Source organism: Opisthorchis viverrini (genome assembly GCF_000715545.1).
Source record: "Opisthorchis viverrini unplaced genomic scaffold opera_v5_218, whole genome shotgun sequence".
Taxonomy (NCBI): Eukaryota; Metazoa; Platyhelminthes; class Trematoda; order Opisthorchiida; family Opisthorchiidae; genus Opisthorchis; species Opisthorchis viverrini.
The window spans coordinates 304,464-326,615 of record NW_008751877.1 but is presented as its reverse complement, the minus strand read 5'-3'; the positions used below and the strand labels follow the sequence as shown (position 1 = coordinate 326,615).

At 40.8% G+C, this 22,152-nt stretch overlaps 1 protein-coding gene across 1 annotated transcript in view; it reads right to left on the bottom strand.

Annotated features, from left to right (window-relative positions):
- T265_08466 (hypothetical protein) overlaps window positions 1–19,851 on the bottom strand; it is a gene marked incomplete at both ends in the record, with an annotated part of 60,787 nt that extends 40,936 nt beyond the window's left edge. The window contains 6 exons of the mRNA XM_009174278.1: window positions 3,368–3,552; window positions 3,780–4,059; window positions 5,023–5,282; window positions 8,544–8,594; window positions 13,047–13,296; window positions 19,738–19,851. Of these exons, the coding sequence (XP_009172542.1) occupies window positions 3,368–3,552; window positions 3,780–4,059; window positions 5,023–5,282; window positions 8,544–8,594; window positions 13,047–13,296; window positions 19,738–19,851 (1,140 nt within the window). The remainder of the gene's footprint in view (window positions 1–3,367; window positions 3,553–3,779; window positions 4,060–5,022; window positions 5,283–8,543; window positions 8,595–13,046; window positions 13,297–19,737) is intronic.
- Between the last annotated feature and the right edge of the window lie 2,301 nt (window positions 19,852–22,152).

The following is a 22,152-nucleotide window of genomic DNA, read 5'->3' as shown; positions in this document are numbered from 1 at the left end:
ACTGATGTCCTGATTTGCAACATCGTCCCACCACCACACCACCAACTGTCTGTTTCGCGATCTGCTTAGCCATTAAACAGTGACCCAGTTTATTGGCCGTTCTAACAAAACAGGAAAAACTGCAGCGCTGGTCAGTCGAATGCTGTTCAGCTGTCAACCGGGGTGCAGCTAACCGGCGCAGCTCTGATCAAACACCTTGCAGTGAAAAGTATACGGCTAAGCCACTTTTCTAACGCGTCATTTCGGAACGTGAAACAAAAGAAATAGCAGCACATTCAGTTGTAGAATATCACAAACGAGAGATTCAGTTGAGTCTCACGTGGAAACCAAATTGATTTGCAAATGAGTGTATTTCTCGAAATCGGTCCAATTTGGTTTCAAGTAGAACATAAGGTTGACAGAAACTCGGGGACTGCGCTGCGCCTACCTGATGAGCCCCAAGAAGGGCGAAACCGGTCGTGGGCTCTCGATGGATTTTCAGCAACCTTATGAGCAGTACAAATATATGTTTGCAAATGAGTGTGTATTCGCTAAGTTCTCTGAAACTGCTATTTGCGAACGTGTCTCAATCATAATGCGTAAAATCGCCTTTAATTTCAAGAGAAGTTTTCGTTTCCGCTGATGTTGTAAATCAGCATTCTGCTAGTCCCAACTCAACCGGTCTCTCTGTTCCACCTTGACATCAAATAAACTATGCAGCCCTGATTGCCCGATACTTCTATGCCTGTGAGTTATCCGGTCCGTGACTGAGTGAGGTTGAGTTCGTGATTTATATTTGCCTGTCACACCATAACCCCAATGAAAAAGCACCGTATGTTGTTTCTAATCCAATAATGCGTGCGGCAAACGCAGGCGCGCATGTGTGTACATCCGAGCGAAAAAGCGGCGAAGAGCTGAATGGTCTGGAAACTGAGCGCAATTCTCAGCTTCTAAAGACTCAGTGGAGGTTGAGTAGGTTAAACCATGAATGATCAACCAGACGGTCCAAACTGCGTGGCGCTATATTTGTTTACCGGGATCAGGCCCAGTTCGGATAGTTATTTGCATAGTTCCAAAAGCTTTGCGGAAACATGGTTGTATTTAGGGAAACAATTCAACAATGAAATTTTGAATGAACATTTCATCCCGTAAGTTAGGCAAGTCTAACCGAAACCGCTGAACCTAAATTTCATTTTCATTTGCAGTTATCACCAGTGTGTCCCTTGCTAAAATCCATGATGTTTTGAGCCCGCGACATTTCAGCTAACGGTACGAACACTTAGCTTAATGCCACGAGCGGCTGAACAGTATCGTGATTAACTCCAACTTGAACAGGATATAGAGCCACTCATCCTGAAATCCCTGGAGCCGCATCACGTGGTCACGTGTTGACGGAAGTCACTCGAATGCTCAATTGACAATGATTCATCCACACTATCGAATACAAGTGAAACGAATCTACCAAGTAGCATGAATTGCTTCTCTCGGATAATTATTACCCTCTAAGAGAAATGTGTTCAGTGCTACCATGAGTTGAAGCCGAATCTAATTTAGCTGTCTACGACGAAATCAAGAAAACACTTGGTGACCGAGTAGACTTGTTAGATGTTTGTTAAAAAGAGTATCCGGCACTTGGAATCCGCGAAATAGTACTCGTATTAACGGCTGGGCTGCTGATAGATTATTTCAACCAGCAAAACTCCAAAACCTAACACTGGAGGTCAACGGTTATGACACCTTACAACTGTGAAAATAGTTCGGAATTCTACTTAACGTTCAAACCTCAGACTGCAAATAAACATCCTGATGATGATTTAAAATTCACGGCTAGTGATCGATACTATCCTAATGCACATTCGAAAATCGCGTGTTTAATTTGAACATTCAGTTATGGCGCCAAACCGACCCTCACCACTAAGAATACACGAAAACTTTTGCGGCCGTAGCACGGTTGTGAAACACCAAATCTACTGATTTGGACTAAGAAATTTCTAGAGGACTGATTAGGAAAACTCTTTGAAGACCCACTACAGGTATTGTCTTTCTTGAAGCTCATCAGGTATTTGTGAAACAGTATATTGAATATGATACCAAAAGAAACAATAAACTACGTTTTTGCAGCACGTTCAGTTGAAGAATACAGTAAGAAAAGCTTTAGCTAATAATTTTGTAAGTCAGGTTTTAACACCAACTTAATTTGCACATGAGTATATACACACGAGTGCGTCTATGTAGATATAAATGCAATGGTTTTACACAACGCTACATGGTTGTCTATGGGGGAAGATTCCGCATTAGACTGTTGTTGGTTGGCAAAAAACCCTCAAAGACAGTAGGGCAGAATTCAATTTCCATTACTCATTACTATACTTACAAACGTAACAAAAACTTCGACCCGTTCTTTTGGCTTTTAAAAGCATGGATTATTGAATAGGTAGGGTAATTAATACCGCCAAAACACTCACTTCCTAGGGGTTCATTGGAAATCGGATCGCAAACGGTAAACACGCCTCGTTTAGTGATCGTCTTCTGTGATTGCACAAGCATATGTGATCCACTACCTTAGTTACCAACAATTCCTGGGCACACATCTTTCACTACTAGTTCTGCACAAAATCGACTTGACGTACAACTGACTATACCTGTCCACTGAATGACTTACGTGTAGTTTACATGAATGAAGTGTGGCCTCAAAATATTTTTTTATATAAATAAACCAAAGCCTCCAAAATGCCCCTGGTGGTAAGTAGAAACAGGCAACCAATCTGGGGAAGTTCGCTTCTTTCTCAGATGACACGCGTCTCTACATAAAAGGACACCTCTAAAGAGGACCACAAAACAAGTAATCAAGTTACTTATTTGCCAACAGAAGCTCCTGCTGCCTCTAGAAAGGAAAAACAGATCCCAGAAAGGATCAGTGTCTATGGTATCTTTAGATATATCTCCTCATGAATGACTCATTTGGTGGTAAGCGAAGTACAGTTCAATAGTTCTTTTTGTATAAGGACATGACCTGTAGATTTTCAGCAGAAACTAACAGGCCATGGTCATCTCACATGTTATTGTCACACGTGTTTCCTTAATTTATTTACGTGCGTATGATATTATATGACATTACATGGGACATTACCGAAGAATTATCATGTGTTGGACCGTGAAAGGATGCGTTTCAGCAAAACCCACAACTGATTTTCTTTTGTGTGTATTATGTCACCTGAGAGGTAAGACATATTTACTAACTAACTGATCGAACCTAACCTCAACTGGACAGGTCTGGCCAACTGTGATAGGGAGCGCAGAGATCTTAAGTACAGTTACTAACATATGAAATGTATTCTGATAATTTTGGAAAATATGGAAACGGCGTATACGTTGTGAAACACCCTACCTTCGTCTTGATGCTCTTTGCTCGGTTGGCGTAGACAAGTGTGTTGCACGTCTCGTCAAATTGCCAACTGCTCGGACTGATGTGTGCAATCATAACTGTACGACAGTTTCCAGCCAATGAGTCTTTTAACAGTCGTGTCAGCTTGCTGTCGCGATAGTTCACGAATTTCCGGTTGCTTGTGTCCGCTAGACAAAGGAAAATACATCCCAACTGAAGGTGTGTTTATACTGGAAAGAGTCACCACCAAACCGGAAATCCAATCATGCTGAGGGCAGAATTTGTACAAACTGCTGAGAGAAATTTAACAGTGCATGTAAATTCGGTTGATTATGCTCTGATGTTAGTGTACTGAATGCTTGGCTACTAACCAAACATTCACACGCCTTTATTTTTCTGTCCAAGTGGAACTTACACAAGGCGTTGATGCAATTTCCTAGAGCCAGTAAGGACCTATTGATGTGTGCTCCCTCAGTCATTCTTTTTCCACGGTTCAAAGTTTTGGACGCACGCTCCGATCCGGCTAAATCAATGAGGAACAATTTTCCAATGCGTAGTTCCTCCTGAATGGACGGAGTGCGTGGGGATTGCCTGACAGTAATTTGCAGTATTGCGTGGGATCGACTACTTGTCATGTTGGCTGCCGTCGGTTCTGTGGTCCGATTGAGATTGCCTCGTTGCAACAGCTTGAAAACCTGTGGGACAGAAAAGCAAAACATCAGCTGTGTGCATACATAATGACGTAGATTGGAAATACTTCAGAATTTGAAAAAAATAGTCCCATTTTCATTTATGGCTAATATTTGAATGAAGCGCTTTTTATCGAATTCTGTGTTGAATAAAGATTTGAACAGAAGAGCCCTTAAAATCACTATCAAAGCGTATTTGGTCATCAGGACTGGCCGGATGCTGAAACGTCACGTGAATCGATATTTGATAGTTGAGTACGGTTTGTATCAGATGCCTTTTTACACAGAACTGAGACCTAGAGAAGATCTAACTGTTGGATGGAAACCTTGATGTGATATTTTTCAGTCTGTAATTAGAACGTCTTGGTTGTTTCACCGTAGCTTGTTGTGATGCGCGATCATGGCGCTAGCCATTTCAAACCTTCTAAATGTGTGCAAATTTTTTTAAATAGCTGCTTTTTACTTGATCAGTATCATATCTGGCTGTGTTTGAGCAGGCAAGCGTGATAAAACAAGCACCCTATACTTTAGACACTGATTGAGCGGACTGCGGGTATTGGCTTCAATTTAAATTCCTTCAAGGATTATACAAAGTAGTCGAATCAGAAATATAATGGCCAGATCATTTTTGGGAGACGAATATAGCCAAAACAAGGTCTCGGAGTACAGTGACTGGGGCCGAAACGCGAAGACGGTGTCTTCTGAAGAACTATACCCAGTAAAATAATCTCTCATGCACTTTCAGGAAATGAGTTCCTCGAGTTAACATAAAGTGGTTAAGATGTACAGTGGCTCATACAGAAAAATGATTAAAACTCTCATTCAGATCACATAAACCCAGAAAACATTGATCAAAATCTTTCGGAGGTCAAATTATAAAATTTCCGTTTTTTTTGGAAATATTGCTCCGTCAAACATAGTAAGAGCCTCACATCTACCAAAAGTTACTGCGCAGTTATTATGACTTACTTCATCGCGATTTGTCGGTTCCACCTCATACAAGCCAACCACTTGGACCCCCTTGCTGTCTTCGCGTAACTCGAGAAAATCGGGTCCTGGATTGAGAAGATCCCGAATAAGTTCGTTGTATAGCTCCATATAAGCCATACTAACACGGTAGGTGTATTCCTCCTCAGTCTGGATCATGTAGTTGAACAACTCATCCATAGCTCGTACCATGATACCAGGATCACGATCTGTGCCCACCATGGTATGTGTTTTTCCTGAACCTTGGTAGGAAAAATTGAGACATAATTCCAAACTGAATGAGTAACCTGTTGCGCACCGCAGGCTTTAGTTTCATCGTCCATCACTAGATTTCACAGGTTTGCTGACTCAATTTTTGAAACTGCATACGCGTTGCTGTTAGGGGTGCATCACCAAACATCGCCTAAATAGACCGCGAACACATTTGAAAAAAACTTTCGAGAAGACGGATACATCGAAAATGGTCAAGAGAAATGGTTCGCATTTTGATGTACACAACAGATCGAGGGGGAATCCTCCTCATACACGGTCGAACCATGTAGATCCAATAAATTGGACGGTACTAAAAGCCAGACTGGTTTCGCTTGTTTACAGTGGTCTAATCAGAAAACGGCCAAGACGCACGCTAACCTGTTTTAAGTAAGTGTGCACTCTTTGGTTGTATCGTGACAATTCCACATTCGTAATTTGTCTTTACCAACAGATGCTTTTAAATAAAGACAGCAAACCAGAAACGGTCGGTAAACATATGAAGTTATGATCAGACTGATTACGTTTTATTCCTGTTATGTCCCCGTAAGTGGACATCGAAATTCATCAAAAATGGGTGGATAGATGGGCGTGGTTCATTAAATCACTGAACGTATGACAGGAACCCTGTCAGGTATTTCTGAGGCTGCGTTTGGGTGTTTCATCAGAAACAGGTAAGACGACCGGCTCACAAAGAGTGTCCCAAAATTTTTATCGATCGAGTCATTACTTCGACCTGAAGACTTCTTTTGCGCACGGAAATTACGCGTTGACTTGTTTTTCAGGTCACTCCATCTGGAAGAGAGTCGTACGTTCTGTACGAAAAATGATACTGAAATAAAAAGCCTACTCAGTTCCTAAAAACATAATTCCTTCGAGCAGAACACTGTCTTCCGTAGAAAATTTTTAGGTTTGCACAATAACTGATGGAGATTTGTCACCACTATAACACATTGTAAACAACTGCAGTCTTATCGGTTATCTGTTCATGTTCCCTGACAATTATATTTTGATTGTTTGTCCCACTCTTTGATCATCATTCTAAAGCATTTTCAAAACAGACAGGTAGTGAAACCAGAACGGAAACCATTCGGGCTGGCCAAAAACGTTGTGAGCAGCGTTGATGGCTGGCTTGGAACTACTAAGCGTCTTCATAAAACTGATCACCGGTGTCCCGTAACGAAATGAGAAGTAGCATGTATTTCGTATGTCCGCTTCTGGAAGATGCTCACGATAATGGTTGATAGTGAATCCGGACCAAAAAAGCAGATATAAAGTCTATCTTCTTGATATCGCTGGGGCATGTACCATGTATACTCAACAACTTTTCATCAAAGGAACCGGATTTTCTGTTTCACACTGTTGTTGGTTAGAGCTTTGCGAAAAACTTATCATGGCGGGGGAACGCACTGGGGAGTTGGCACAAAGAGCAGTGCTGTGGGAACTTTACACGTATTCTGGGGGCCCTAGTGACTAAACGTCATCCACCTCTTGGGAGAACTACCTAGCCAAAGTTCGTCCGCTGGTATGCATTGGGTTTGTGGTGTGGGAGACCCGTAAAGAAGCCCAATCAATGTATCTGATTATGTCCTACTCTCACACAAAGCTCCAATTCCCCTGAGTCGTACAAAAGCCTGCTGCTAAAGACCTGTACTACAGTAAAAAGTTGTCCTATGTGTTTATTAATCTCTTGTCCACCCATCATCTATCAAGGCATTCTTTCCTCTTGATTGGGTGGTGCTCGTATTTAATATTATTCTATTTCTGTGCCTACATCCGACGAGGGAAGAATGAATATAACAAAGTTGACACATCTGTCTAAAACGAGTTACTGTGGCAAACTGTGTATAAAAAGCTAATAATGACAGGTTTCAACCGATGTTTGACCACCATGGGGTTGATAAGGAGACCATCTTGTGCCAAGATTGGGCTGACTTGCATGAATGTGGACCATATGATTTATCCAGCGATACTCCATCTGTTGCCCAACATTTTAGTATAAACAATTGCGTATAAAATCTAGAGCCCCATACATATGGCAACATATTCTGATGGATTATTTGCGAGAATACCACACTTAGCTTTGCTTAATTGCCCCCGGCTTTAATCTCCTCTGTTTTGTCAAATGATTTGTGAAATGAGGCTCCTCTCCTACGTTGTGACTCGTCTAAAGACAGAATAGTATGTTTTTCGTCAGGGTTTCTGAGATTTTTTGCAACTGTGTGACTTTTGAGAGTTCCACATGATTAACAGGTGCATGAGTGTATGCGGTTTGACTTTTAACACTTAGCGAGTAACATTAAGATCATTCTGGGAGACTTTATTCAGTCAAATTGAATTTTTCGGGCTTTATCTATGACTGGAAAGGGTGAAATTCAGCAAAGACTACCATTTTGTCAAGATTCGGCTTTCCTGAAATGTAATACCTGAATATGAAGGAGTGGCGCTTATAATTGGGGAGCTATCTACAAATCAGTGCAACACTTGGAGATCGACAAGATCACAGGGAAACTTTGATGGTAAAGGTGTTTAGCTACAATTTTTGTGCTCGGTGGTTGTATGGCGTAAATCAAGCGGATGCCTACAAACGGTTCTGCTGCTTCCCATCATTGGATATGGACTATATGGGCGTAAATCACACAGTTGCATTAACAAATACATGAACAAAAAAGATATTCATTAATTAATGACGTCTAAATTATCCAGCTGATTTTAGGTCATGAGTGACTACCAGGAAAGCAAGGCATGCAATACAGTTAAGCTGATGACTGAGAGAAAAAATTATTCCTCGGCACAGTCCAGAAGAAGTACTCATCAAATGCTCCTGATCCCAACCACTTGCTGATGCATAGAGTTTTCGGAAGAATATTGGCGACACTCTCGACCTGACACATGCAAACGATGCACCTTCTATTTACTGATACTGAAGTAGGTGCCTTGGATACAGCCATAATATATACTTGTTGACACAACATTCTGTCTTCCCCGGTCAGCGAGAAAAAAGTGAACAAAACACTGGAATTATAACGCCGTTACTGGCTGTGTGATATTGTAATGAACTCTCCAAAATAGTAACTAGAACTACACCCAACAGATAATCCTCATTCATGATGGAATGCTTTGTGGCATATTTAACAAACTCCACCACACTCTACCCCTGATCTAAGTATTAATAGCGGTGCAAAAGATTTAAACAAAACCGAGGAGCAATTTAGTTTCGAGAAGAACATGAGGTAGACGGGGACTGCGCCTACCTGATAAGCCCCCACAAAGGTGAAGCCAGTCGTGGAGGAGTTTTCGGCAACCTTACGAGTAGTGCATTGCAAAAGATATATATGTATCACGATATCTCGAATATCGTAGCGACTGAAACATGAGGCGGCCTGGTGCAGCACATTCAGTTGCCTGAGAACACCACAAGTTCCAGTTGAGTCACTCGAAAAACCAAGTTAGTTTGCAAATGAGTGCATATTTGCTAAAATAGACGAGCATGCGTAACCGGCTGGATGCAGTAATGATGTAGGTTTTCTGGTTTTGGATCGCAATACGTTTCCAAAACTAGACCAAGGTGTCTATGTAGTGAACACATCTAGTTATCAATGCCATTGCTCTTTTAAAATGAAATTTCCGTAAGCTGAGTACTTTGAAAATGCAAGTTTTTGTGTCCGCAGTAAAAAAGCTCTACCAGAACGGTGACTTTTCTGAGCGAGGGAAGTTTGTCTCTGTCATTCGAAAACGCTTTTGTGAGAGTATATTTCTCATAGCCGCAGAACTCACGTTTTGATGGTCTTAAATAATTAGCAAAATATTGTACATCCAATGTGAACCATCCTTTTTCGACTCCCGTTTTATTATCTATAGATATACTTTCCTCAGAAATTCACTTCTCAGAATATCCTTGGTGGTTCCTCGTATGCAAGCCCGAGCATCTTTTTGCTTGTCGTCACCTCTCGTAGTAGTTACTTTGATCTTTACATTTAGATTTGTGTTTTAGAGCGATTTCAAAATGTTTAGACCCATAATCGTAATTTTTGAACTGGTGCCCATTGCTGTCATAACACACACATAGAAGAAAACAAGACACCTGCATACGAGTCTCTGTTTTATAGCCAGTCAGTCGATGAAGCATCATCTTTGTTCTAGATTCGTGTAGCTCAGACGTTTGGGAATCTCCTCAATTTTGGTTAAATTTCCCAACAAAAGTTGCAGTCGGTTTGCTTGATAAAAGGTTCACAAGAAAGCTGAATATTCTACGATAAAATTTTACCAATCGTCATAGTCAAACCGAGTAACCTAAATAAAATTAGTAGTAACCTGGTTTAGTTTGCATGTGCAAACAGACAGTAGCCTAGAAGCCCAGTGCCAAAACAATTTCGGGTTTATCTGCGTGAATTTCGCTAGTTCGGAAACAACGACCAAGTTTGGTATGTGTTGCTTTGTTTCTTCGACAAGGTACACCCCAGTTAACAAGTGCAGTTACGACTGTTAGCACCGGTTTTTGGCAAACAATTGCATTGGGCATTATGTAAGATGAAACTCCAATGATGCTCTCTACTGTTTTGTTCCTTCAGATTTGAACACGTGACCAGATTTGATGATCGTTACTCACGTAATGTTACTTTCACCGTACAACCGCTGTATCAGTATACAGACAGCCAGGTTGTGGTAAACTCCAACTGTTGAACAGCAGGTGCTTTCATGGTAACTATAGCAATGGAATAACATTTTGTACGCATAGCATTGTCATATGGCTAGGGTCGAACTTAATATTGAAAATTATTTATGGAGGAAGGAAAAGTTTTGTTACATACGTGCGGTCGCGCATACAAACCAAGACCAATGCATTTCTTGCTAGAACCTACCGTAAGCAGAAACCTAGGCTATGCGATTCAAATGCCCCATTCCTCATCGCTGTGCCCTCAGTGTAAAAACGACTCAATTCGGAAAAGATGCGTTAAAGAAGAGAGGTTCTGTCGAATTTCTTCAAAGTAGGTATTTCAAAAACACAACTTTTTGCCTCACAGACTAGTTTTATAAATTTCGCGGACCAAATACGTGATTCTGTTGTTCATTCTCAAGTTTCGAACTTAAAATCTACAAGAACTTTTTGACAGGATTTATCAAATTACTATTCATGAAAACAGTTTTGTGAGAATAACTAAAGTCACAACACTATTAGGAAACCCATTCAGGAGTTTTTTTCCAAAAATGGATCGACTGCACTGAGAATGTTCTCACATGTGTGACAGGATTCCCATTAAGTGTTTTCTGAATCCTTCAGGTTTGCTATAAAACATGCCAGCCAATGTATGTTTCATAAGCTCTTAGAAATTACCGGTGTAAACAATTAGCACAAGTCTCAAAGTTCATCTGGTTTTCGTTCACGACAAACGAGCTAGAAGAAAAGGAAAACTACGGACGTAATTCACTACTCATAGAGTTGCTGTAAACTCGTCGATAGCCCACGACCGGCCTTGTTCTTCTTGGGGCTCATCAGGTAGGCGTAGTCCCCGAGTTTCCGTCAGTCTCATGTTCTACTTAAACCCAAATTTCACGAAATTAAAAACATTATCAACGAGAGATTTAGCTGGGTTCCAAACGAGTCTCCCGTGAAAACCAAATTGGCATGCCAATCAGTGTATTTTGCTGGATCCCTCAGAACCTGTCGACGCAGCCGAGATGATTTTATCATTTGCATGGAATTTATTGCATACAAGGGATTATTCAGAAGATTTTTGTTCCACGCTTTACAAGATTTTACATACATCTCTATTCACCAACATGTCTTTTTGCGACATCACTTACATTGTCTACAAATCTGGGGCGGCTACCATTTGCTTGAGTGACCTGGAAAAACCTTCAGTTCTCTCCCATGCTGACTACTGATGAAAGGCAGACGTACCCAAGTTTCACTTTATTTAGAATGCAGTTTTCTCGATAAATACACAGCTATATAGATAGATAGCAAAGTTTGCAACATTATTTTATGGCGACTTAGAAAATTTTACAACAGAACAAATGAATATTCACCACTACAATCCTGATCAACTACCCTTAACGAATGCCTCAACGGGGTGGCCACTTTTGGTAGGATAATGAGGTAGCTAATGGGGAACGTATCGTGCACTTCCTGCACCTACGGAATGGAATCCGAGTCGTACAGGAGCGTACAATATATGTGTTGAAATATTTTGCCTCATCTGAGACAGAATAACTGAGTACACAATAATTTGTCAAGCCTGTGTTTACGAAGTGCTAATGCGACGTGGTGGACTGCGGTACAAAAAGCGTTGCTCTGCGCCATGTATGTAAACGGAATCATGTTATTTGGTGCCACCTGTCTAGCCTTGAATTGGATGTACGAAGTGAGGTGATTTGGAAGGAGATTTCCCATGCACAACAGAAAAAGGTACTCATCCACGACGTTATAAGAATTGCGTTCTCATCCGTGGTATCATCCCTGGTTTCAACATCCTCAGGTTCTCTCCGCAATAAAATGGTGACATGTTATTGAGAATGGTGCCATGGGTTTATCTCACGCCAAATCATCAGCCGAACGGAGTCTAGTTCAGTTGCCATTGAAGGAATCTACTTCAACAGTGCTTGCGATAGCAACCATTCAATTTAGCTGTAGATGAGTAAACATGGATTTATTGCTTTGAACGTCTTTTGTTGCAGTACCGCCTCTTAGAGAACAACTCTCTACTCATGAGAAGTAGGAGGTTTGTCCTCATAGATGGTTACGGGAAAGGATTGAGTAGAGGAAAAAGAGGTTGCTATGTGGGAATTTCCCCTATCACCAAGGCTGTCTTCTACAAGGAATGTTTTATCTAATGGGTTCTATCGTGTGGAAAAGTAGAGTAATAGAATCTTAACCCAAAACATCTGAGTAACTGCCTGCTTGAGAATTAAAATCCAGTTTGTTCATTGTTGATACCGCATGATACATCTAGTTGCAATGGGTAATAGTAAATTTCTGTAACATCACTTGTTCTATCATTTTCCAAGATTATCATATGCCATATGCCATATCGTATCACTTACTCAACATATGTGCTCGAACCGTTTGTTTTTCGACGCAATGATGTTCAAAATCGCTCTATGTTTTGCGTAAAAAGCGCAGCCATATCACCTAATACGCCTACATGTATATCTTTTGGTATTCAGAAGTCTATATTCTGCACCCTAACTCCAATTTCGGTCACTCACTCGCGGCTCGCGTGCGGATTTATCGTTGAAGAGTTGCTGGAACGCGTGCTGTTTTAGCCGCCTCAAATGAGTACTGCAGACAATTAATTAATATTGCCACTGAAATGCATTAACAAACCTATACGGATTAGCGCCATATGTAGTCTTATGAGACGCACTCTATTGGTAGTGTCTATAAATTAGTGGACTAATTTTTTGCAGACTATTTCCAAGAAATACAGAAGGGTTCATCATTAGTGTGAAAATGGAATAGATCAAAAAAGAAAAAAGGTCTTGCAATTTGTATACAAGGGACATTCACTTTGTCTGCATGCTGAACTCCCCTAAGCATTCCGTTTGTGAATATTTGCTTGTTATAAATATCTCAGTGTTCTTATATTGAACTATCAATTCGCAAACACCAAGAACAATTGCTAATTGAGCTCTGATTATCGAATAACTAGTGAAGTACTCATCCATTAGCGATCATGGAAACAAAGAAAAAGGCTACCGTGCCATGTTTGATTTCACTTTTTGTCTGCACTCTAGACGTAGCCAGCTTTGCTTACCTGTACTTCCGCTGGCGAAAACGGTTGCATTGAATCCATTGGCAACATGTTCAATCAGACTGAACGTGGTGAGCCGAAATACTTCCTCCTGAGAAGAGAAGAAATGTATGCTGTGGCTACTGGAATTCTGATGACCTACTTGCGTCGAGGTTTCGTCAAATGCGTGATCAAAAGTATACTCGCGATTACGATTTCGTTTTGATCGTAGGCCCCCATCTCCTTCATCCGCTGGATCGACCAAGGAAATAAGCTAAAAGGGGAGAATTGTACAGAAATCATTGAGTTATTAGTGTCTGCGCTGAAACAGTTCAGATTAGCAGATGTTGCTTATAACGAATGGTGTATTTCCAGGATACCTGAAAGCGTTGGTGAATTTCTTTGGTCCGTATTAGCGAAAAACCAAACGCTCATATAACAATTAGTTGTAAGCATTTAGCATAGTTTCAGTATGCCGACAATACTAGAAGATTTGAAGATTGTGGATGGTGAGTTCGTCTTGTAAATGGAGATGACATGGGCTAAAAGGCCGAGAAGCACTGTACAGCTGTTTCCTCTCGATGAAATGTGGATGGTGAGTTCGTCTTGTAAATGGAGATGACATGTGCTAAAAGGCCGAGAAGCACTGTACAGCTGTTTCCTCCTCGATGAAAAACATCATCAATATTCATCTGACAAAATTCCAAGCAGCATAGACCCGCAAAACTCTGACCAGTAGACTGAATGCTTGACCATTCAGACACGTACTTCTAATCAGCAGTACCACTAATTAGCATTCAGCCAGGACATAGTGCCACTCGTCTATCAATTACGTGGTCATACGTGCTGACTGACCCTCAGGCGACGAAGTTTCACTCATCGGGCAAATTTCATCCATCCGCCAGATAACTTACATAATCAGACTGTTGATCAGCCGCTCGTGGCCGGAGATTTGCGTTTAAGATTCCAGCCGAGTGTCTGTGAGTTCGAGACTGCTCCGGGGTTTGGTGAGATGCACATTGCTGATGATTTCCGGTAATTATGAGACGACTTTTTAGTATAAATTAGTTGCGCTTACGAGGCAAAACCCCCATTAAACACTTTCAGTACTGTAATGAACAAACCACTGTATGGTGACTCTTTTGAATCATAAATTTAAAAAATACAAGAAAGAAACGGAAGAAAAAACGAATGGGACTGTTGAGAAAAATTTCTGAAATCATTAGACATTTCTCAGCTCTGCACAACTAGACCATGGTGATTCACTATGGGAATCAACATGTCATTTGATAGTTATTCATCTGATCGTAGTTTGACTCTGTCAAGAGCCCCGTTCAAAATCCCGACTTGCGCACTTTTATCTCGAACTGTTGTACGAAAATGCCCAGAATTTGCGTATAAACCACCAGATTTCAATCCGCAGGAATAAACCCAGATTAGCAGGAAACTTAAGACACGATGGATTTCTTAGCATTTCCAAGATGCCTGTGCTTGAAGCACATAAGAGAACCGGAGGAAAAGGAACGACATACTAGAAATACTGCTATATAGTTGTTGCCGAACACTGTGACGCAAATTCAGCTAGTCTCACACATAAATGGACTGCACCAAAAACTTATTAGTAGCTGGAGATGCTCCTCCTGAAGAGCTTTATGGATACACATTCAGATATTAAAGCGTGACCTGTGCGGATAAACCAAATACCTAGTACGGGAGACCAAAAACTATCACATTACACCGATTAATTCAGCACCACCTTTTTACTGAAGCATTTGGGTCGGTTATCCAAATTAGTTCTGATGTCGTAATACGCCGCAAGCATCCTTATGCCTCTTACAGGCCTAACAACCACTAAAGACCACATTTCAGCATCACTCCACTAGAAGCATATTCTTGCGCGTTGCCACAGCCAAGTTTTCCGCTAATTTTCGCTTATAAAAACAGGAACTTGCATATTTCGTAATGTAAGTCAGTAGATGTGTTCTGCAAATGCAGTAAATTTGAGAACCGCTAAAACTCATTTGTCATTCCAGCAGTATTTTGAGGATCCATGATAATAACACTACTTCTGTTATGAGATATTTGTCACCATAAAGGAAGCCGTTATGTTTCAAACCATGTACCAGCCATTAATCTATTAAATTTCCCAAACACTCATGGATGACTGAGTGTATCATCTTTTTGCAGATCTCTGGGAGCTACACACCTGCCATGCAGAAATCCGGTCAACCTGAATCTATGAGGCTTATTATCTACTTCTCAGCCCTGGGCTGCAACGAAGCGTGTACACACCATGCATAGGTTCACCACCTGCATGGTCATGTAAGTACACTAGAATCTTGCAGAGAATATCTAGATCATTTTTGAGATTGTTTGCTGTCCATTCAATGGCTTCTGCTATCAAACGACGAAAAACGCGTAGGCTTCTTGATAGGTGGACATTAGTCGCTGTGTGACTTCAAATGATGGAACAAAAAATCAGCAAAAGTGTAAACGTTTGTCACGTGTAAACTGAGGCTGCGTTAAATGCTACGAGGTTTTTTCTTTTCAAAGTGAGTCATTTTGAAATAAAATGATATCCTCAAATATGATGAACCATATTCACCAGGTGGTTACAAGTGGCTTCTCGTAAGGCTTTATGCCGTGATCATATAACCTTCATCCCCCATTTTTTCCCAGTTGGAGCAAACAACCGAACCTCATTTGGTTAGATTTAGAAGACAGCAAACATGCAATAAACTGAGGGAGTGGTAATGGGTGTAGTGGGTGAACACTATGTGAACAGAGCACTACATAATTCGGGTGGGAAAAACAGCCGACAGTTCTGAGGTGTAAGACCATGCAAACGGTGCACCCAAAGAAAGCACCATTAAAAAATTAAGCACAATAAAAAAATAGTGGTTATTTTTTCACACCTGGCGGTGGTGGTAAGAGTTAATTTCACCAAAAAGCTATTGCACCAAACCAGTATCACTTACAGATGACTCGAATAGTCTAGGTCGTAGTAATGCAAAGCAGTTGAGACTAACTGCTGGCTGTTTTCTCGATGATATTCACAGAGAAGTACCGAATTCTGATAACAAGTCAGTTGCAGCAAGTTTTCAACACTTTAACGCCCTAGAAAATTCAGAATATCTCATTGAAAAATTTTTATTCTTTAGTATACCGATTTAAGTTCGTCTTTTATAACACCCTCGCCACTAGTTTTCCACAATCTTGAATTGTTTTTCTTCTTGATAGATAATCAGTTTTGCGTTCAAGACTTTTCAGCGAAATGGAGATCACATATAGCGGCTTATAGATGTATTCATCTGGGCCTAAGCTAAAGATAACTCAGTGGCTAAGGTGCAAACTTACCAACCGGTAAGTCAGTGGTCCAAATCCGATCCCGGTACTTCGACTGTTTCTTTCTGAGCTCAGAAGCCTCACACCATCTTAGCTTTTGTGTCACCTCTAGGTAGCATGGCAGCTTGTCACCAAAATGGTAGATAGTACTATTAAATGATTTTCTGATTCATGGAAAACAATTAAATTCACGGTTGTTTGATGAGGAAAACAGTTACCGGAGAAGAAAAACATATTCAAATGTCACAATGGCACATTCACACCTATTGAAAACCTAATGAATGCGCAGTAGTGAAGAGCTGATTTGTGACGGTTGCTCGACTCACTATATTTGTGCACAACCTATTAGGGTAAATCACAGAATATGTGAGACTACCAACGACGGACAAGATAGTTCATAACCAGGAAAATATATACATTGAAAGATTTTTATGTTATTCTCCTGGAAAGTCAAAGCCTTGACAAAATGTATGTATGATAGCAAGCAAAATAATAGAATATTATGTTACTTATAATCCATAATCGCATGACGAAAATCAAATTTTATATCTCATTGAATTTTTTGGTTTTTCCCTCTGTGCACTACAGTGTAAAACTTTTGTGTCAGTGACTATCGATTGCTTTTAGGCATTCGGATTGTTGGCAAACTAAAATGATTGCGACCTTTCCGGGATCACACGATAAATTTGGAAATTAAAAAAGGAACAGGTCAAAAGTATCATTTAGGGAGTTATTGATTTCTCTCCACGCTTATCTTAGCAGTTCTTAATTATAGCTGGAGCAGTTGCTTTGTGCGTAAAAGGCACATTCTAGGTAATTCTTAATGTAAGGTATAGGCAACTTATCAATGTGCCAGTCGATTTTGTGGCCCAAGAACTTGATAAAAGAGATACAATAGTCTTTTGGTCGCGCTAACAACCTTTCAATCTCAAGCACGCCAAATGCTGAAGTAGGACTGCAAAATAGATTTAATCTTCTTCATACTTGTAATCTTGAGGTTCTTTGGAGGAGAAATGCTGAGTGGCACAGATTACAGGCAGTGGATGACAACTTTTCCCAATTATTGGCATGCCCATTATCACCAAAGAATTCTGAACAATCAGGAATTCATCTAAACCTTGAATAACTGAAGCGTTCTTCATTAGAATTAAGGAGACTTTGGAAAATCACTGGAAAGTTGATAACTAAATTTACAATGTGGAAGTCTTCAGAGGAAGGATTTTCAAAATGCGATATAAGTTGTTTATGAAGGAAAAATATTGTTCATAAAATAAACAGTTTAAATCTGATGGTTTATACAAGATATTTCATATTTCGGAACAGATTTACGAGGTTCCCGTGTAAGTAGACTTCATGGTAAAATTTTGAGTTTTTCCTTTTCTGTGAACCTGAAAAGTCTATATTGATGGCGTTTTACTCGACTCTGTGTGTAAAGGCAATGCTGTTTGAAGAAGAGGTTTGTAGATGCCTTCAAGCGTGTTAAACTGACTGTGATATGGTGTTTCTACCTGCACACACATTATAAAAACGGCTAAAAATGCTTCTTCTCAAGGTAGTATGGTGTGCATAATTACAAATGGTGCACAGTTGCGCAAATTGTTCAGCATTCTAAAAGCCTTATTGTGTCGTGCAAAGCTTGGGTGGACCTGAAAGGTAAAATGGCAGTTTCCGAGCTAAAAACGTACGAAAAATTGTGCAAACCAAAAAGGCCAGGAGCTATTTTGGTCTCTAATGTACTGATAGTTTTCTTCGTAATGCGTTCACAATACTTGTATGAAAATTTTTTAGATGTTTCCAAAACGCCTTCTCGAGGATTCTGATGTGTTTTAAGCTGTGTTAAAAGATACCGGTTTGCTCTTTGTCGCAGATTATTTCACTCCACCAGTTTCACGATACAAGTAAGCCCAAAATTATACACTAAATCAAACATCTATCCAAGTCCTGGAGGTACCTGTTAGTTCCTAGGCTTTGATCATTCAGGAAGCGCTGTTTCTTGGAAACAACAGTACTAAATATTTCACAAGTTTTAACCAATCATTTTACACCACCCAGTTCGGGCCAAAGGACGTTTTTTTAGAAACGTGTTTGTGTGGATGTTGGTGGCATTTGCTGTGGTATATTGCCAGATAGGTTAAATGTTGGTTAAACCGCCTTGATGATTATTTGCAGAGGACTGACATACTTTGGAGGAAATCTTTTAAAGACAGTTTGTGTGAGAAAGACGTGCTGACTGGAAGAAGAGTCTACAGCTTCTTTCAAGGCTTGCATTTAGCAGCTGTCCTTGGGAAATGTGTAGCCTACTGGCGTTCAGCAATCTTTGTGTTTTTATAGGTGGAATCAATGCACTCAAGCATATAGAGGAAAATAATGCGTGGTATTTTTTGCTGTCTTACCACATAAAGAAAGCAATGAAAGTTTTCAAGCTCAAGTATTTAGATTAAACTGCCGGCCTCGATTTTGCAAATTTGAGCACATAAAATAACTCGCATAGTGTACACTATATTCCGCAGCCCCGCGACAGTAGGATAAGTATAAGGCCATAGAAGAAATACTTTTCTCACTGCAAGCACTATAACGTTCCAAACGTTTGTTTCCATCACCTTACCACTTCGTGCAGGCGAGTAGATGGTCAAGCTGTCGAAACTTGGGGGGATGAAATCCTAGAATCGCGGATGGAACATTTAAAAAAACAAAAGGATTACTTAAGTGTTCTCTCTGATAGACGAACCACGGTTGCCTTATTTGGCTATCTGTGTAACTCTTTCCGTTTTTGTAACAAAATTTTTATATGTCAACCTGAATTTCATGTGGTTTCCTCATTGTACTCACAAAAACTGCGGACAAATTCGCCTGCTATAACATTCTTCCCACCTGACACAAATTTGAGGTAGAATAATAACAATAACCGGATACGATAAATCTGTCGTTTCCAGTCCTCACATGGTAAACCCGTGATTAAAACCATTTTCAGCAGTCACGGTTTGACTGATACCGGAATGGTATTTGCAAATGCCATCAAATGACATCATGATGTTATCTTATTGAATTCTCAGATGCTTGACATGCGTTCCTTAACTCGGCGATCGTATCTTACTTACTCCTATCCATGATGATTGATATCATTATAACTATTTTGGTTGGAACCTCTAGATTCTGACTAGATCTGTATACACTAGATCTGTATACCACAAACGTATGCCTGTATGATTCTATAGGATCATATAGGCATACGTTTGTGGTAGCCCATAGAAATACGAACCACCTGGTGAAGAAATGGTTAATGCGTGTCAGAAACGTGGTGTTTCTATTTATTCTGCTTCTGTGCACTATGTGTACTTTAATTTAGTATGAGACTTGCCTTCTCGTCGACTCTGTAGCAGGTTCTTAGGGCATTATTCTTGATTTCTTCTGTTGACATCGGTCGAAGACGGACGCAGATCGTGAGATTTTGTTCAATACTTGTAATTCCTTGTTTTGATGGCATGACATTGATTTACGTTATTTTCCACATGCTTCGTTAATTTTAAAATCGCGTTGTTTATATTTACGGACGGGAAACGGTGACTTGAATTATTCAAACGAAAACCAGTCTCAAGTTTTAGTTTTCCAGAGTATCGAGCACAATGAGGCCTTTTCATGTTGAGCAGTAACTCCAGGCTTCGGCCAAGTCGCATCGCAGAGCACGGAACACTTGGTGTCCCACACATTTTGTTGATTTGTGTTTTCCTGGTGTCGCTGATTCACGGAATTATACACGGACCGAGGCGTTTGCCCAAGTTTCCCGGGTCGGTTACGTTCTTGTCGTTCAACGGCTGTCGTTCACCTGAAAGGCAAAAGTGAAAAAAGGGTGTAGCACTGCTCTTTATGTCCTCAGCGCGGGGCAGTATGCTCGCCAGCGCGAGGATTCCCATAAATAAATGTCTAATAGCCTTTTAAACTGGGTTCTAGAGGGAGCGTGAACAACCGTCGGAGGAAAGTCATTCCACGCACCTACTACCCGAAATGGAAAAAAGTTTTGTCTAATGAGTGTGTGTGCTCTGAGGTTGAAAATTTTCTTGTTATCTCCCCGCCGTGTGTTTGCTGGGTAAACGGCAAAAAACCTGTTTGCCAAGCTTTGTTCAAACAGGGCATAAGTAAGAATTAGGTCCCCTCGGAGGCGAAAAAGTTTTGTCTAATGAATGTGTGCTCTCTGAGCTTGAAAATCTTCTTACCCTGTCCCCGCCGTATGCTTGCTGGTTCAATGGTGAAAAACCTATTGGCCTTTCAATTAATTCAGAAAGTTTTAGCTGGTTTGATTTTCCGAAATATCGGTCAGTATATTCTCATTCAGTTAGCAGTTAATAGACGAGTTGAAGCCTCGTGAGTTGACGTACACTTTTAGGATTTTTACCCAAGCATCCCGGCTAGCTTTGGTTTTATCTTTCAGAATTCTTCGGTTGATCTCAGTGGCAAGTATGTGAAAGGCTATCCAACTTCGCTCTTCGAGGTTGCAGCATCATAACCAAGAATGCCAATACAAAGATTTATATAAAAAGGCACATACAAGCGAAAGGAATCGGGTACCCACATATACATGGTTGTTCGGTGCACGTGTTCGCAGTGACTTTGTAGATCTACTGTTTCTACACCCGCTCCGTATTTGTGACCCGGACTGAGCTCTATCGATAAGATCCCAGTCAAGCCAGGTATAAAAATCAAGCTTCCCATGGGAGGAAAGCAGTCTGGGGCGTGAAATCGTGGGTCTCAAATCGCGTTTTGTAGTCATCAGACTTGACCCTGGCAACCATCTGCCAAACAGGCTTAGCGTACACAACAGTGGGAAACTTGTCACCAGTTTGGCATAGTGTATATGAAATCCACGTCAATGCTACGTGAACATCACAAGCCAAACGAAATATAACAAACATTTTGCATTTTGCTTCTTGACTGAGGGAGATATACTTAAAAAAGTCTTGTATCTGAGCCCAACATAATATTCCTCTACCTACTGTCCTCCGCACACAGACATTGAGCACGAAGTACGTTCCAGTGACCACTGATCATTGCGTTGACGTCAACAGGAAATGCGATAACACCAGATCTCTCACACTTCCCTTCTTTGGAGAAAGGAGACATTCCCAAAGGCAGATCTGAAAGGTCGCCGGCGTGGACCGAAGCTGGGGCTCTCCTGAGACTCAACTTAAACCCATCTCAAAGATGGGTATGGCACAGGCTAACAAAACGAAACCGGGTTACTCTGCTGCAGACAATGTCGTTCACTTAATTACCGAGTATACTACTCGAAATTCAACACATCCGAATGCCAGCTCGTTTACCTGTGAGCTTGAAAGTTGGTTACCCGGCGCGAAACCAAAACCTCAAGGTCAGGTGTTGTAGATTTTTTTCCATTATTCTAGCCCATCCATAGGTCCTTTACCAGGTTTTTTATACTAGATAGCTATTTTTCACGGTGACAAACAGGCTTTCATTTCTCCAGTAGGCCTAATTAGTGCTAGCCCCAGTTTGTAGAGCGTGCTTAGCCCTCATCTCCACAGTGGTTCCGTCCAACGTTCAACCACTGTTCCAGGCTTCCACGCTTCCACCTTCCCATCTGAACTACCAGCCCACATAGGTATCTGAGGCTGACTGTGACTATCTTAATACAATCCGTAGTTCTCCTACTACCCTAGAACTCTCAACTGCATTCCACCAAATAAATCATTCCTCAACCTGCTCCGAAGTTTCTCATTATGTCACCGGTCCCGTCTTCCTCAAAGCGGTCGCTAGACCTCGAATCCCCATCAGC